This window comes from Thalassophryne amazonica, chromosome 18, assembly GCF_902500255.1.
Source record: "Thalassophryne amazonica chromosome 18, fThaAma1.1, whole genome shotgun sequence".
NCBI classification, from domain to species: Eukaryota; Metazoa; Chordata; class Actinopteri; order Batrachoidiformes; family Batrachoididae; genus Thalassophryne; species Thalassophryne amazonica.
In genome coordinates this window covers 17,314,397-17,329,471 of record NC_047120.1, presented here as the reverse complement: position 1 = coordinate 17,329,471, position 15,075 = coordinate 17,314,397, and the positions used below count along the sequence as shown (strand labels likewise).

General features: G+C 40.8%; 1 protein-coding gene across 1 annotated transcript; it reads right to left on the bottom strand.

The window, feature by feature from the left end:
- Positions 1–1,215: 1,215 nt before the first annotated feature.
- pde6gb (phosphodiesterase 6G, cGMP-specific, rod, gamma, paralog b) lies at positions 1,216–9,902 on the bottom strand. The gene is made up of 4 exons (XM_034194613.1): positions 9,798–9,902; positions 1,622–1,834; positions 1,490–1,530; positions 1,216–1,398 (listed from the first exon to the last, which is right to left on the bottom strand). The coding sequence occupies exons 2-4, from the start codon at positions 1,765–1,767 to the stop codon at positions 1,322–1,324; spliced, it is 264 nt and encodes an 87-aa protein (XP_034050504.1). The 5' UTR covers positions 1,768–1,834; positions 9,798–9,902; the 3' UTR covers positions 1,216–1,321.
- Positions 9,903–15,075: the final 5,173 nt, after the last annotated feature.

The following is a 15,075-nucleotide window of genomic DNA, read 5'->3' as shown; positions in this document are numbered from 1 at the left end:
ACTTTCCATTATTCTTGCCACGCCAGTGGAACAATTCCTGTAACTAAATGAATAAAATATGAAAACTAGTAGCAGAACTAGATTGACATGGTAGGAGATATTTCTCTGATTAATAATAATATGTAACTATAATAAATGACCCCACTTGGCCGTTGGAGGTTAAGTAAATGGAACATTCCATTTCTTGGAGTGTATATGATACAAAGGAATTGAACAAATTGAAGTAACTGGAAACACATAGTTGACTCCCAAGCCTAACGTGGTACTACATACACGGTACTACATACATTAATTAATATACCCAGCAAAAATGAGTTCAAGTACCAGCAAAAAGTTTGGCTAAAACCACAGGGAAAGAGAACTATATGAATGTAATTTTACATTCAGCGATGGTAGGCTGTTGTCCATTCTCTACAGAATTTAGTTTTTTTTTTTTTCCTCGACACTGGTGGAAAGACCACCAAGATGTTAAAAAGAGGTGTAGAAGCACATGAAATAGGAACTCACCCATTTCACGGGTTTGTCTCATTATACTCATTTTGAGGCTGTGTTGCTTGCTTAGGTTTCGTATTTTGTTCCGTGAGGAGAATAGAAAGAAAAGGAGGAGGAAGAAGAATAGATCAGACAGCAAGAGAAAAACAAAGCAGGCCAGTGATAGAAACTAGGGTTGGGACGACTAATGAAAATCATTCGTCGACTACTTGGGTACCATTGGTCATCGACGAGTCGGTGACTAAATTTGACATTGAACAAATTAAGCCAATTTCGAATCTTTATGGTGAAACTCAAATGTGACATTTATTTTCACAAATACAACAAACAGCATTAGCATGAAGACAATGCCTGCTTTCATTAACTAGGCATAGCCTACCCGTTTGAGCTGATTAACTCACTTGCCGAGGTGAAGGGAGCGGTGGCAGCTCCAGCAGGTCTACTCTTTTAAGGGTTAAATGAACTTAATAAATGGCTTTCAGCTGGTCGACTCATAAAAAATAAAAAAAAATAGTCGACTAGTCAGATGTTAGTTAGTCATAGTCGACTATTACGACTAGGCATCCCATCCCTGATACAAACTGTGCACATCTAGTGAGAACATGAGAGGAAATTACAGATTTTAAACATCAGAAGACATTGTGGCTACACAATCAGGAGGAGAATCCATTGTAAGAGAACAGAAGGTTTTTTTTAAACAGGCATTTTTTTGCAGTTTTTCCTTTTTTTTATGTTGTTACAGTTCATTATTTCGGTATTTCTGGAGTAGTTCCACCAGAGGCCGAGCCTGAGGCTGAGTGTTTAAAGTACATGGAGGATGCTGAAAAGCTCAGATGATACCATACTGGGCCAGCTCATGCAGTTCCAAGTGATTAAAGGCCTCCCAGGGACAAATGACAGTGATGTCTGCAAAGAAAGACACACACACGTGCTGTCCAACATGTCTCTCCATACAAATAAAGTGAGTGTTGCTGGTTTAAAACAAACATAAACTCACCTGTGCCTAAACCTTCCATTCCAGGAATGTCATCTCCAAAACTGTCAAAGAGACACAAACACATTGTGATGTCCTAATATGTGTTTTTGGGGTTTGGAATGAACAAAAAAAAGCATGGCGCATGAGGCGTACCCCTGGACTCCCTTCTTTGGAGGCTTGCTCTTGAACTGTCGAGTCTGCCTCTGCTTGAACTTTGGGGGTCCCTTGCGCGGTGTGGCAGGGCCTCCGGAAACACGGGTAGCCGACTTGATATCAGCTTTGGGAGGTTCAAGGTTCATTTTGAGCAGTTAGAACCCCTTATGGCTCCAGAAATGGTTCTCTGAAACGTCGTCTTCTTGGAGTGATCTTTGCATTTGGGAGAACGGGAAAGATACAATCAGTGAATCCTCCCAAACTGACAAAGCAAATAACAAGATCTATATGTTTATTCCATTTAAACACCCTTGTGTCCTTACAATGAGGATAAACTCAATCAAATTTGGCTAACTTTGATGCACCTAATTGTGAAAAAAACATTGGCGTGCTTTTTAAACATTCCATATACATAGCTGTCTGGTGGACACATCTGGACTTGATGCAGTGAATAATCTTATCATGTGCATATTGGAAATTATGAGCAGGAACTGTTGAAATCAAATGTATCTTGAAATCAGCTTGTCAGATTCTTTCACTTCCAAAGCCATGTAGTGCAGCAGATAACCCAATATTTTACAGAGGAATCTTTCAATTGGTGGTACAAGCAACAAATTTGGCACAAATACTCCTTAGTAGACTATCCACTTGATTTTTCAATAGGCGGCCACGTAGGGAGTTAATGAAGAATTACACAGGGGTCCAAATTTACAAATCCTCCAATCATATTGAAAACTGTACCACATTATTCATCTGATCATAAACATTCCAAGAAGATATAGTTTTGACTATCTTTGACTGAATGTTATGAAGTTATGGGGTAAAAACAGCAAGAACGGTGAAAAAGGTCCATTTCGGTTTGAACAGGGGGCCAAAGTTCAAGTTTTATCAATTTTGGTAAAAAAAAAAAAAATGGTGCAAATTATTGGTTGAGCTAATAGGATTAATAAATTGAATAGTTTTGACCATGTTGAATGTCTGCTGTCCAAAGTAAAAGTTGAACAATGTCTAGGTCCATTGGATTCTATGACATAAGACTTTACTGTATGTTACCCTGTAACATGATAACTAAGTAAGACACATGGTGCAAACTATTCCCTTTTAAAACCCTATTCACTCAACCAATAATTTGCATAACTTTTGACCAAAACTGGAGTAACTTTAACTTGTTTCAGCTATCTGCTGTGCTGCTGGTCTGGTGACCACCGAGGCTACCGCTGTTTGTGAACAATTAATTTGATGGAACATTTGCCATGTAGCCTCACGTAACCTCTGTGTGGCATTACAGGCTGTAATCGTCTTAGTGAACCGACAGGCACGGGGTTGGATTTACATTCATATTTCAATTGAGCGTCTAGGACAGAGACTAGAGTTTGTGGAGGATGACCCAATTTTCTATAATCCTTGACTTGTTAAGTATGCTCCTTCTCTGTTTCAGGTCGGCTGTCCAAACATAATCTCATTAGAACAAGGTCGACACAGTAGATATGCTGAGCAGGCACTGAGGGTCTAAAGGTTCAATCCGCTCATCGCGTTCCTTCAACAATGTCATTTGACAAAACAGTGATACAAGTAACAAAGATAATCTGTATGTTTAGTATAAGTAACCACACCAATGTGCAATTTCCCATATCCTGACCTGCTTAACACCATTCACACCAGTTTGTCACAGGTCAAAGTACATTCAGGTAAATGCATTTATTAACAGATTAGCTAGCAAGGAAAAAGAATGAGATGTTACTGTATCCGCAGATACTGGAGGTTCCAGTATCAGTATTGTATTGGACAAGTGGTGTCATCTCTGACAAGTCATATCACGTCATATCTACTTACAACCACCAGTCAGCAAAAGCTGGGATGATATGGAAAATGCAAATGCCCCCGACATTTCATCACAGACAGTATGAACCCAAGATATTTCATGTTTTCTGTGGTCAACATTTCATTTGTAAATATGCATCCATTCCTGCATTTGAGGCCTCCAACACATTCCAAAAAAATTGTTTGGTTTCAGAAAAAATTGTTTTTATACATTTACAATCGTTCTTAGAAAACAATATTGTCTTTAAAAAAAATTCAATCAGGCTTCAGAACCCGTCACAGCATTGAATTGGCTCTTTTAAAAGTACAAAATGACATTGTCAGATGTTAAGTGTCCCATGGTTTTAGTGCTGCTGGACCTGACAGCTGCCTTCGATACAGTTGACCACTCCGTTCTCCTGTCCCATTTAAAAAAAACATGCCAGACTCGATGGCACTGTTCTGAAGTGGTTCACATTATATCTTTCTGATCAAAGTTTTTCTGTAATGGCTGGTGACCTGTACTCTTCAAGTGCTTCTCTTGCTTGTGAATTCCAATTCGTCTTCTCTTGCTTGTTTGCTTGTGGTGTTCCATAAGGCTCAATCCTTGGCCCCACTCTCTTCTCCTTGTACATGTTGCCACTCGGATCAATCACTGCAAACCACAATATGTCGTTCTGCTGTTATGCAGACGACATTCAAATCTACCTCCCAGTGGAACAAACTGACAGGGTCACTGAGGGCAGGGTAGCCAGCTGTTGGAGTCTCCCAGTCTTCAACTCCATCTGGTTCAAAATGCTTCAACACGTAGGCGCAACCCCATCACCCCAGTCCTCTGTGCTTTGTATTGGCTTCCAGTTTGAGCGAGAATTGATTATAAAATTCATATGTTTGTTTTTAAAGCTCTGAATGGTTTGGCACCACCACACTTAACCAGTGTGCACTAGAGATTACAAGTTCCAGATACCACCACTGGGGAGACTGAGCTTTCTCTGTGGCCGCATCTAGACTGTTATTAGCAACAAGTCCAAAAGTCAGGGTCTGTCATGGCATGGGGTTGTGCCAACGTACATTACTGTGATGGCAGCCATAATGCAGAAAAGTACACTGAGCAAAAAATATAAACGCAAGTCTTTTGTTTTTGCTCCCATTATTCATGAGTTGATCTCAAAGATATTAACATTTTCTATATGCACAAAAGACCTATTTCTCTCAAATATTGTTCACAAATCTGTCTAAATCTGTTAGTGAGCACTTCTCCTTTGCCAAAATAATCCATCCCACATTACAGGTGTGGCATGTCAAGATACTGATTAGACAGCATGATTATTGCACAGGTGTGCCTTAGGCTGGCCACAATAAAAGGCCACTCATGAAATGTGCAGTCTTGCTTTATTTGGGTTGGTTCTGGGGGGGGGGTCAGAAAACCACTCAGGATCTGGTGTGACCACCATTTGCCTCACACAGTTCAACACATCTCCTTCACATAGAGTCAGCATCCAGGCGCCATCAAATGTGAGCATTTGCCCACTCAAGTCGGTTATGACGAAAAACTGCAGTCAGGTCGAGACCCTGATGAGGACGACGAACAGATGAGCTTCCCTGAGAGTTTCTGACAATTTGTGCAGAAATTCTTTGGTTCTGAAAACCAATTGTTGCAGCAGCTGTCCGGGTGGCTGGTCTCAGACCATCTTAAATGGACTACATTTATATAGTGCTTTTCCATCTGCATCAGATGCTCAAAACGCACCCTCACATTCATCCCGATTCAATTCACAGGCAACAGCTCTGGTGGACATTCCTGCAGTAATCATGCCACCTGCACACTCCCTCAAAACTTGTAACATCTGTGGCATTGTGCTGTGTAATAAAACTGAACATTTCAGAGTGGCCTTTTATTGTGGCCAGCCTAAGGCACACCTATGCAATAGTCATGCTGTCTAATCAGCATCTTGATACGCCAGACCTGTGAAGTGGGATGGATTATCTCGTCAAAGGAGAAGTGCTCACTAACACAGATTTAGAAAGATTTGTGAAAAATATTTGAGAAAAATAGGTCTTTTGTGTATAGAGAAAATGTTTTAGATCTTTGAGTTCAGATCATGAAAAATGGGAGCAGAAACAAAAGTGTTGCGTTTATATTTTTGTTCAGTGTAGAGTGAGATTTTAGCGTAACATAAGATGCCTTCAGCATGTAGTCTTTTGCACAGACCTCTATGCATTTTTCAACAAGACAATGCAAAACCATATACTGCACACACCACGAAGGCATGACTGTGGAAGATTAGTAATGTGGATACTGGACTGGCACGTCTGCAGTGCTGACCTGTCCCCACTTAAAAATGCAACAACAGTGACCCTGTATTATTGGACACATTAAACTGTGTTTGCAAGAACAATGGGACAAAGAAAGACCGGAAATGCTTCATTTTTAGGTATCCTCAATGCCAAAACATCTTTTATGTGTTGTGAGAAGGAATAGTTAAATTACTTAGTAGGAAATGCTTTAGCCTCACCCTTTTTTTGCAATATGTTGCAGGCCTGAAATGCAAGCATGGACGCATATTAACAACTTAAATGAAGTTGACCACACAAACCATGAAATATCTTAGGTTCATCCCATCTGTTGTTTAATAAAAATCAACGTAAATATAAGAATCACTGTGCCTTTTTACCCAACTTTTTATTGTTGGGATTGTACTTATAATACGTAATATTGTGTTTTACTTCATGGTTGTCATGGTAATCTTTCATCCTGCTTGGACCAGATGTTTCCAGCTGTGGAACAATGCCAAATGTTTTCAGAGGAAAACACACAGACATTACACAGGAAAATATTAACATGCACATGGGGATGTGATAGTCTACTAAGCGTTGGGCTTCAGACCAGAGGTACTTTGGTTCAAACCCCAGCCTGACCAGAAAATCACTAAGGGCCCTTGGGCAAGGTCTTTAATTGCCAAATTGCTCCCGGTGTGTAGTGGGCGCCTTGCATGGCAGCACACTGACATCGATGTGTGAGTGTGTCTGTGTGAATGTGCGGCATAATTGTAAAATGCTTTGAGCATCTGATGCAGATGGAAAAGCGCTATATAAATGCAGTCCACTTACGTTTGATTAAGATTTCATGTAAAATATTGTTGTGTGTTGGGGGGTTTGGCTGGACATTTTTGTGTTTTCTTTTCTTTGCTCTCCAGGTGGTATGCAAACTGGGTTTTTGTTTGTGGAGAAGGTGCTGGCAGAAGAGTCCTTCACCCTCATCAGCATTATTAGCTGCACTTGTAGAGGATGTTCACGTGCAGGCCTAATGACTCGCAGCACCTGTGGATGATGCTCACGTGCAAACTTAAAGACTTTCAGCTGAAGCAGATAATGAGATGGCGTTCTGCATTTAAGCCATGAGTGATTCAAGCAGAATTGCCGGGAACTCGACCTTGTGACGTTCGTTTGTGAGACGCTGAGGACCGCGCCAGGGTTTGACACATCGTGCCTGTGAAGGAGGACGGGTGAGGGACACATGCTGTCAGCACACATCAGAGGTGATTGTCTGAATAAGTGTTAATAGTAATTTAGTATTTTGTTACGCAGTATATTTGAACATTGATGAGAATTGTGCAGCTCGCTTCTCACTGCCGTGGCGTACGGACTGATGATCCTCCACCTGTTGTGAGAAGCTGCTCATTTACATAAAGCTTAAATTCAGACCTGAATGTGTTGCTGATAGTGTGTGCCTTTGAAGGATATTTGTTGTAGCTGTTGACTTACCTCACCTTTTCCGTCCTTCACAGAGTTAGTTTGTTGTATCCACCTGGGGGGTGTTCGGCGGTGAATCTGAGTCCAGAAGTGCCGGGCTTCAATCCATTTGGGCGCTGGAGAGCGCGCCGTCCTTCACTCCGCCAGACAAACCGCACATTTATGTTGTACACAATTATTGCACAAAAGGGAAATAAATGTTTTGTTTTTGGAACCGCTTTCTGGTTATTTAGCGCTGGGTTCAGTCAGACGCTGGTCTGCTCCTCAACTCGCGTCTGCACATAACATTAAATGGGGTTTTCAATGTTAAATTTAAATGGCCACAAAACCCGTAATCTTGATCAGATCTGGATCAAGCTTTGTCAGGTGATAGTGAGTGCATGTCTGCACCTCACTTTCAAATATGAGTCATTGGGGCACGTTTGATTAACATATCATGTAAAATATACATTAAATGGGGTTTTCAATGTTAAATTTAAATGGCCACAAAACCCATAATCTGGATCAGATCCAGATCAAACTTTGTCAGGTGATAGTGAGTGCCAGTCTGCACCTCACTTTCAAATATGAGAGTCATTGGGTCACGTTTGATTAAGATATATTGTAAAATATACATTAAATGGGGTTTTCAATGTTAAATTTAAATGGCCACAAAATCTGTAATTGGGATCAAATCAGGATCACACTTTGTCATTCGATGAAGGATGCCATACTATATAATGCTTTCCAATATGAAAGAAATTGGATCTTTGTTGACAGAGTTATGAATTTTTGAAAATTTGTTCAATGGTAAAGACAGAGATTTTTTTCAATTTTCCAAGATTTTTCCTGACTTTGCACTTTGACTTATGACCTTGAAAACTGAATCATTTTTTGTCTATCAGGATATGAATCTCGAGTAAAAATTTCATAATGATATATGAAAATTTGTGCGCTCCAGGTTGTTCGCAAACAAACGAACAGGGGTAAAAACATAACTTCCTCCAACTTTGTTGGTGGAGGCAAAAATTGGAATCCCAAAGACGTCACCATTCGTCAAAGAGAAATACCGATTTTTCATGTTGAAAACCTCGATTTCAATTTAGGAGAGATTCTACAGTTACACTCACCACTCAAAGATATAACAAAATATAAATAATTTAGTAAGTTATTAAATATATAACGTGATGTACGATTTCTATCACATCACCAAATCATTACATTTTGAAAATGTGACTGAGGATTTTTTACTCCAAGAGGTAATTCTCTCACACAGTTGAGAAAAATGACAAAGAAATGTAAGAAAAAGAAAGAAAAGAAATTGTTGTTGCTTATACCTGTTCAGTCAAAGACAGTTTATCTGTATTCATTCACTTTCTTCACAGTGCAAATTCTGCAAAGGAATATCTACCAGACATGGTGCACGACACGCTCCATCACTGCCCCCCCAAACACCCCCACACAGAAACAGCCAAAAACCAACAAACACACACACACACACACACACACACACACACAAAAATCTGTCCAAAAAAATAGACCTTTTAGAATTTCAAGTAATTTTTCAAAGTCATGTAAGTACAATTTTGAGCAAAATGTAACAATTTCTAAAATGTCCAACAACTGTCAGACTTAATCAGTACATTTCTAATATCTGCACGAGAGTCTGATGTATGGCTCATTTACATTTATAATAAGACTGAGCTATTTTGCTGTCATTATTTCAGATGCACTAAAAAGGAAAAAGGTAGAAACCAAACGAAATAAATCACTTCTTGGCTGCGAGGTTCATAGAGGCTTAATCAGCAACTGTACTTTGAGTAATATATTAATATAATTAGAACATTCTCTTTCAAGATATTAAATTTGTACTGCATGTAGAGTATTGTAGGAACATTAACAGAATTTGTTTATCTACTGATTTTTTTTCTGTATTACTGGGACAAGAGAAAGTTAAACCTTCTTATTCCAACAAAAATAGAATTTAAACCCCCTGCAAAAACCCCCCACACACCCGCCACTTTCATTACAGCAAATTATCTCATTTTAGAATCTTATTTTCACATAAAAAAAATGATTTCTTTGTAGACGTATTGCCTGTTACATGATGCAAAGATAACTGCAGATGATCACACGATAATCAAATGACTATATGAAGCTGATTAAGTTAAAAAAAAATGAATATAATGGAATGAATAAAAATATAAATGGAAAAACACAAGGCAAGAGAAATAATTAAAAAATTATTAATTAAAATTAGTTTTATCACTAAAAAGGAGAAATGAAAACTGGCCACACATTTTACATCTATTTACCTTATTAAAACAAACAACAACAACAAAAAAACAACAACATTTTTTAAACCCCCTTTAAACCTTATAATCCAATAAATAAAAATGTAATTTTTGAACTAACCTTAATTTTATTTATCTATTTAATTAAGTTAGAGGCTTGAAGTGTATTTTCCATTACCTCATTCACCAAAATGCCAGCTCATATATATAAATGAAATATGTTAATAAATGAGTTTTGATTGTTAATTTTCTGTGGCTCAGCATGCAGTGGCTGACGTATGGGTAATGACTGGATACACGGCCCCAGCAGTGGAAGAGGAACCCCAGGCTGTGGCAGTGGGTATACTCACCGGCGGTGTGGGTGACGAGTGGGGGTGTGCGCGGCAATGCTGTGTCTAGCAGATGAGTGGATTTCTATGCTAGGCTCACTGTGAGGGTCAGCAGGGCCCTCTTATATACAGGTGCCCCCCCCCCAGTAGATTTAATAAGCCCCGCCTCCCCTGCAGAATGTCAACTGTTGACATGAGGGAGGGGTTATGATGGACAACATGTCAAGTTAAACTGTTAACCATAGCTCACTGGAGACCTCTGAGGATGGGGCTCATGGGGGCATTGGGGGTTGTGTTTGGGCGCACACACACACACACACACACACACACACACACACACACACACACACACACACACACACACACACACACACACACACACACACACACACACACACACACACACACACACAGTGCCATGCAGAAGTATTGGAACACTTGGTATTTCACACATTTTAATTTGTGAAAAAAAAAAAAATACAAAAAAAAAAATTTCTAAAATTTCCTTAAACTCAAACTGAAATCAAATCTCTGCAGCTTGATATAAATTAATAAAAAATATAAAAATTAAGAAGATGGGTTGCATAAGTAATCAGCCCCTTTGGTATAATATCTGTAAATAATCAGTTGAATTGCCAGTTTTCTTCAGACAAGTCAGGGGATGGATACATGAACATTTCCAAGTTACTGAATATGTCTTGGACTTTATTGACATCAATTATGAAGAAATACAAACAGTATGGCACTCTGTGGTAAATCTGTGTGGAGTAGACAGTTCTGAAAAACTGAGTGACTATGCAAGAACGAGAAGAGTGAGGGAAGCCACCAAGACACCCAGACAACCCAGAAGTTGTTACAGGCTTATGGATGTTTTGCATTTTTTTTTATCCTGTTACCTGTTTGTAACCTGTTACGAATGAAAGGATACCACATCGTTTCATGGAAATGAAAAGGAGACTGTGACAAAATGGACAAGCCTGCCATATGATTTTCTTAGCGTTGATTTTTTTGCTGGTCCCCTTTTTTGGGAAAGGGGACCAGCAAAAAAAAATCAAAGCAATGTTGTTTCATATTGACATTCCCCCGTACAGTGTAAAAGTGTTGTATGTACTTATTATTATATAATACGGACAATAATTATGAATAGCAGATGTTGCTGCAAGCTGAAGAAGGGTTGCTGTCACTCGACCCCAGCTGGTATCTCAGTGGTTTTTGCTCAGTTTCTGGTGAGCTTTGTGTTGTGTTCTTGACAGTGTGCTGCTCGTCTATGGACACTCCCCTCTCCCGTTTAGAGGCACGTGTAGCACTCGCCACCCAACGTCTGGCTATATGCCACAAACACGTCACTAACTGCCACAAACACGTCACACAATGCTACACAATGTTCAGAACACTAGCTAGTGGGTCTTATAACAGTTTGCTTTGCTGTGGGCATTAAAAATTATGACCCACTTATTTCCTCAGTAATCAGACATTAACTGGACCAAACAGATCAAGTGATACTGATAGCTGCTAAAAGTGCGGCTCTGTTAGCACTTGATCCACCACACAAAACATAACCACACAAGACATATTATTACTAGAGGTGGGCGGATCGATACTAATATCGATACCAACGCTGGTATTGATATTGAACAATCCTCGTGTAAAAAGTTCGATATGCAAGCTTTTTTCTCTCCCGTACGCACTGACTGCTGTGCACACAGATTCATCAAAGTCTACTCTCTGTCTGTAAGAGCAGCGCTGCGCTGTGTCACACAGCATGGAGCAGCGCACCCTTGTATTGTGGTTTGTCAGCCCTCTACCTCAGGAGATTTTGTTTTAAGTTGTGTTGAATGAGTTTTTTTTAAACAAAAATGTTGATTGTGATAATAAAGTATTTTGTTGTCACGTACAATGTTTGACGAAATTCTATCCTAGGTCTTTTGGATCCTTTGGATCTATGAAGCTTAAATTGTTGTGTGGGCCGCTGAAGAGGAGGTACTGCTGGTCCACCACCACCAGATGGCGCCCTGCTTGGAGTGCGGGCTTCAAGCACGAGAGGGCGGTTGAGCCACTGGGAGTGACAGCTGTCACTCTTCATCAGCACCAGCTGTCACTCATTCAACCCATCACCATCACCATAAAGGCCGGACTGCAACTCCACCTTCTCGCCGAGAAATCAGCTACCATTCAGGTAATTTTCTCTGCTGACTGAAAACCTTGAGTAATAATCTGAACTTCTTTGCAGCCGTTTTCCTGTGGTGTTTTCCTCATCTGTGGGATTGGCATTTGGTGTGATCAGCGACGGCTTCGCTTCACACCCCAATCAGATAAGTGATTAGACAGGAGCTGCACGAGTGTGTGATTGGAGGTGGAGGTGCTCCCTCCCAAAAGAACACAAACTGTGGGATTACTGAGTGTGCGAACTCACACTCATCAATACTGTTTCTGTTCTCTGCCAGCAGTACCGGGTCTGACTGCTGAAGACAGTGGCCACCTGGGGCGCAGGGCTTGGCGGCTCCGGTGTTCTTCAGATCCGTTGGTGGTGGAAGCTGTGTGGGATCCGGCTCTTCTCTCGCCAGACGTCTTCTATCTTCGAGCCTGCCCACACGTCACCTTGTGTATAATTGACATTCCACAATATTGTTATTGTCTGTACTTCGTTGTGCGATTCACAACATTAAATTGTTACTTTTTGGCTTATCCATTGTCCGTTCATTAACGCCCCCTGTTGTGGGTCCGTGTCACGACACCTTCCCAACATAAATATGAAAAAGTATCGGTATCGATATCGGCGATACTGGGCCTGTATTTACTTGGTATCGGATCAATACCAAAATTCACGGTATCGCCCACCTCTAATTATTACAGATATTTGTACTAAAATACTCAACAAGCAGACATGGTGTTGACCCCCAAAATGTGAATTTGCTGCAAATTCTGAACTATCCACAAACCATTAATGAAAATGTATGCAAACTGCAAATATCTGCAAACTATTAATAGGTCTTGCAAAATGTAAGTTGAAAAATGTGAATATCATTCATGATATATATTTTCTTACAGTTTAAGTAGTTTACAGATTTCAGTTTACAGATCAATTGAGCAGTGCAGTCTCGTTTAAGGATGGGCACTAAAGGGTTAAAATATGACGAGTATGATGCAATAATCCTACATCTGGGGACAGCCCTAGCATGTTCCCATCAGAAATATGGCACTTTCTTTGGGTTTTTGTGCAAATTACACAGCAAACAATGTGAAAATGCAAAGAAAATGTGACAATGCGGTGGAAAGCGGACATGTGCTGCACTTTGTTTATGACCTCGTGTAGCAGACCGAATGGTCCGCACCTAAAAATCGGTTCACCTTTCGCATCTGCGCATGTTTCATTTCAGACCACAACAGCACATCTGAAACGGAGTCTCTTCACCCAAAGCAATCAAATGGATTAATGGGATTATTAATCATCAGATGATAAAAGCAAAACCTCTTAAATCATTCTAAAGTCAGTTTGAAGCAGAAATGAAGCCGTTTTAATCAGAAACAAGGCGAAATTACGTGATGCTTTGAAATTTACGGCACGCAGCGAACGCATCAGCTAGCAGCTCATTTAGCAGCGGTGCGCTGATCGCTTCTGCCTCATTTTATGATGAAATAATACTGAATTTATGTGGAAATGATTGTTGTAGAAAAGCTTCAGATATCTGTCAATGAGATAGATGATGAATGGAGTGCAGTTTGAAGCAGAAACGAGGTGATAATCCATGAACCGCTTCATCAGGGGGGACCGATTTTTAGGGGGACCGTTCGGTCGGTGACACCGGAGTGTGCAAGTGAGACAATGCAGCTACTCTGGTTAGCTGTGTAGGCTAACACTTACCGACACGACCTCTCCCATTTGCCTCGTCTTCCCTTCTCCACTGGGAACCGAAAAAAACAGCACTTTTTGCGACTGCCTCGGTGATTACAGCCGAAAACAAAACAGTACACCATCTTTCCATGTGAAGTGATGGTGTGTTTGTGTTGTGCAATGGCAGGCTGTCCCCGGAAGTTGTCAAATCCTGCCATATAAAGCAGGGGTTCAAATGAGACTGCGCTGCCTATAACTTCAGGAAATCTTGATCGTATACCCTGTCTCCGCAAATTTTTTTTTTTTGGGGGGGGGGTCTCACTACACAAGGTCAGGTGGGGTGGCGAGCCCCAAGCGGGCTCTTGCTTCTGGTGTCAAGCACCCAGCCCCACTGGGTGTGATCCACTCCGGGGACAGTGGCAGGTGGGTTTGACTGTGGCGGTCCACCTGTCAAACAGTAACACAGGTGTCCTAAGACAAACTCAGGGAGGATAGAAACATCCCGTGGAGCAGACGGGAAAAGGCTCGCTTGATCTTGATTTTCAGTATGAATACAGACCGTGAAAGTGGGGCCTCGCGATCCTTCTGACTTTTTGGGTTTAAACCAGGCGGTATCAGAAAAAGTACCACAGGGATAACTGGCTTGTGGTGGCCAAGCGCTCATAGCGATGTCACTATTTGATCTTTCGATGTCGACTCTTCCAATCATCATGAGGAGAATTCACCAAGCATTGGATTGTTCACCTACTAACACGCAAATTGAAAGAGTCTAATGTGCGCGAGTTGAGAGGTGGCGCGAAACCCTCTGGTGCAATGAAAGTGAGAAGCGCGCAGTCATAATTCCACAGATGGTAGCTTCACACCATTAGCTCCTCAGCCAAAAACATACACCAAATCGTGAAGAAATTCACGTTTTGCGAAATGTGCGTTCACGTTTCGTGAGGTATTTTTTTCAGTATTCACGTTTTGCAATTCATGGTTTGTGGATTTACGTTTTGGGTATTAACAGTGTCTACTCCCACAGTGTATGACTGACCAAGGCAGAAGTCACCATCAAGTCACTCTCAAGTCATGAATCAGCAAGTCCCAAGTCAAGTCTCAAATCATAATGACTACCAATTGTTTGCAAGCTGACTTGAGACTTGACTTGGGACTTGCAGATTGATGACTTGAGAATGACTTGACAGTGACTTTGTCCTACCTCTGGAACAAGGCAACATACAGCTGGAAGTTTGATTCTAAGCCCTATGACTGCTGGGATAGGCTCCAGCCCCCCGTGACCCTTAACTGGAGTAAGCAGTTGAAGATGAGTGAGTGAGTAATAGAATATGTGGCTTGGGCTGGTGCCAAAACATTTTCGTGGGTACTGCAAATTGGTGCTCGCCAATCCAAAGCATTTTCAAACCTTTAACACACCCATCGTGGAACATTGTTCCAGAATCTACACGGAAGAGAAGATTCCATAAT

Coding starts and splice junctions, on each gene's coding strand:
- pde6gb (XM_034194613.1), bottom strand. CDS start 1,767: ATGAACCTTGAACCTCCCAAAGCTGATATCAAGTCGGCTACCCGTGTT. Junction 1,531..1,621: donor CCAAAGAAGGGAGTCCAGGG/GTACGCCTCATG, acceptor TCTCTTTGACAG/TTTTGGAGATGACATTCCTG. Junction 1,399..1,489: donor AATGGAAGGTTTAGGCACAG/GTGAGTTTATGT, acceptor CTTTCTTTGCAG/ACATCACTGTCATTTGTCCC.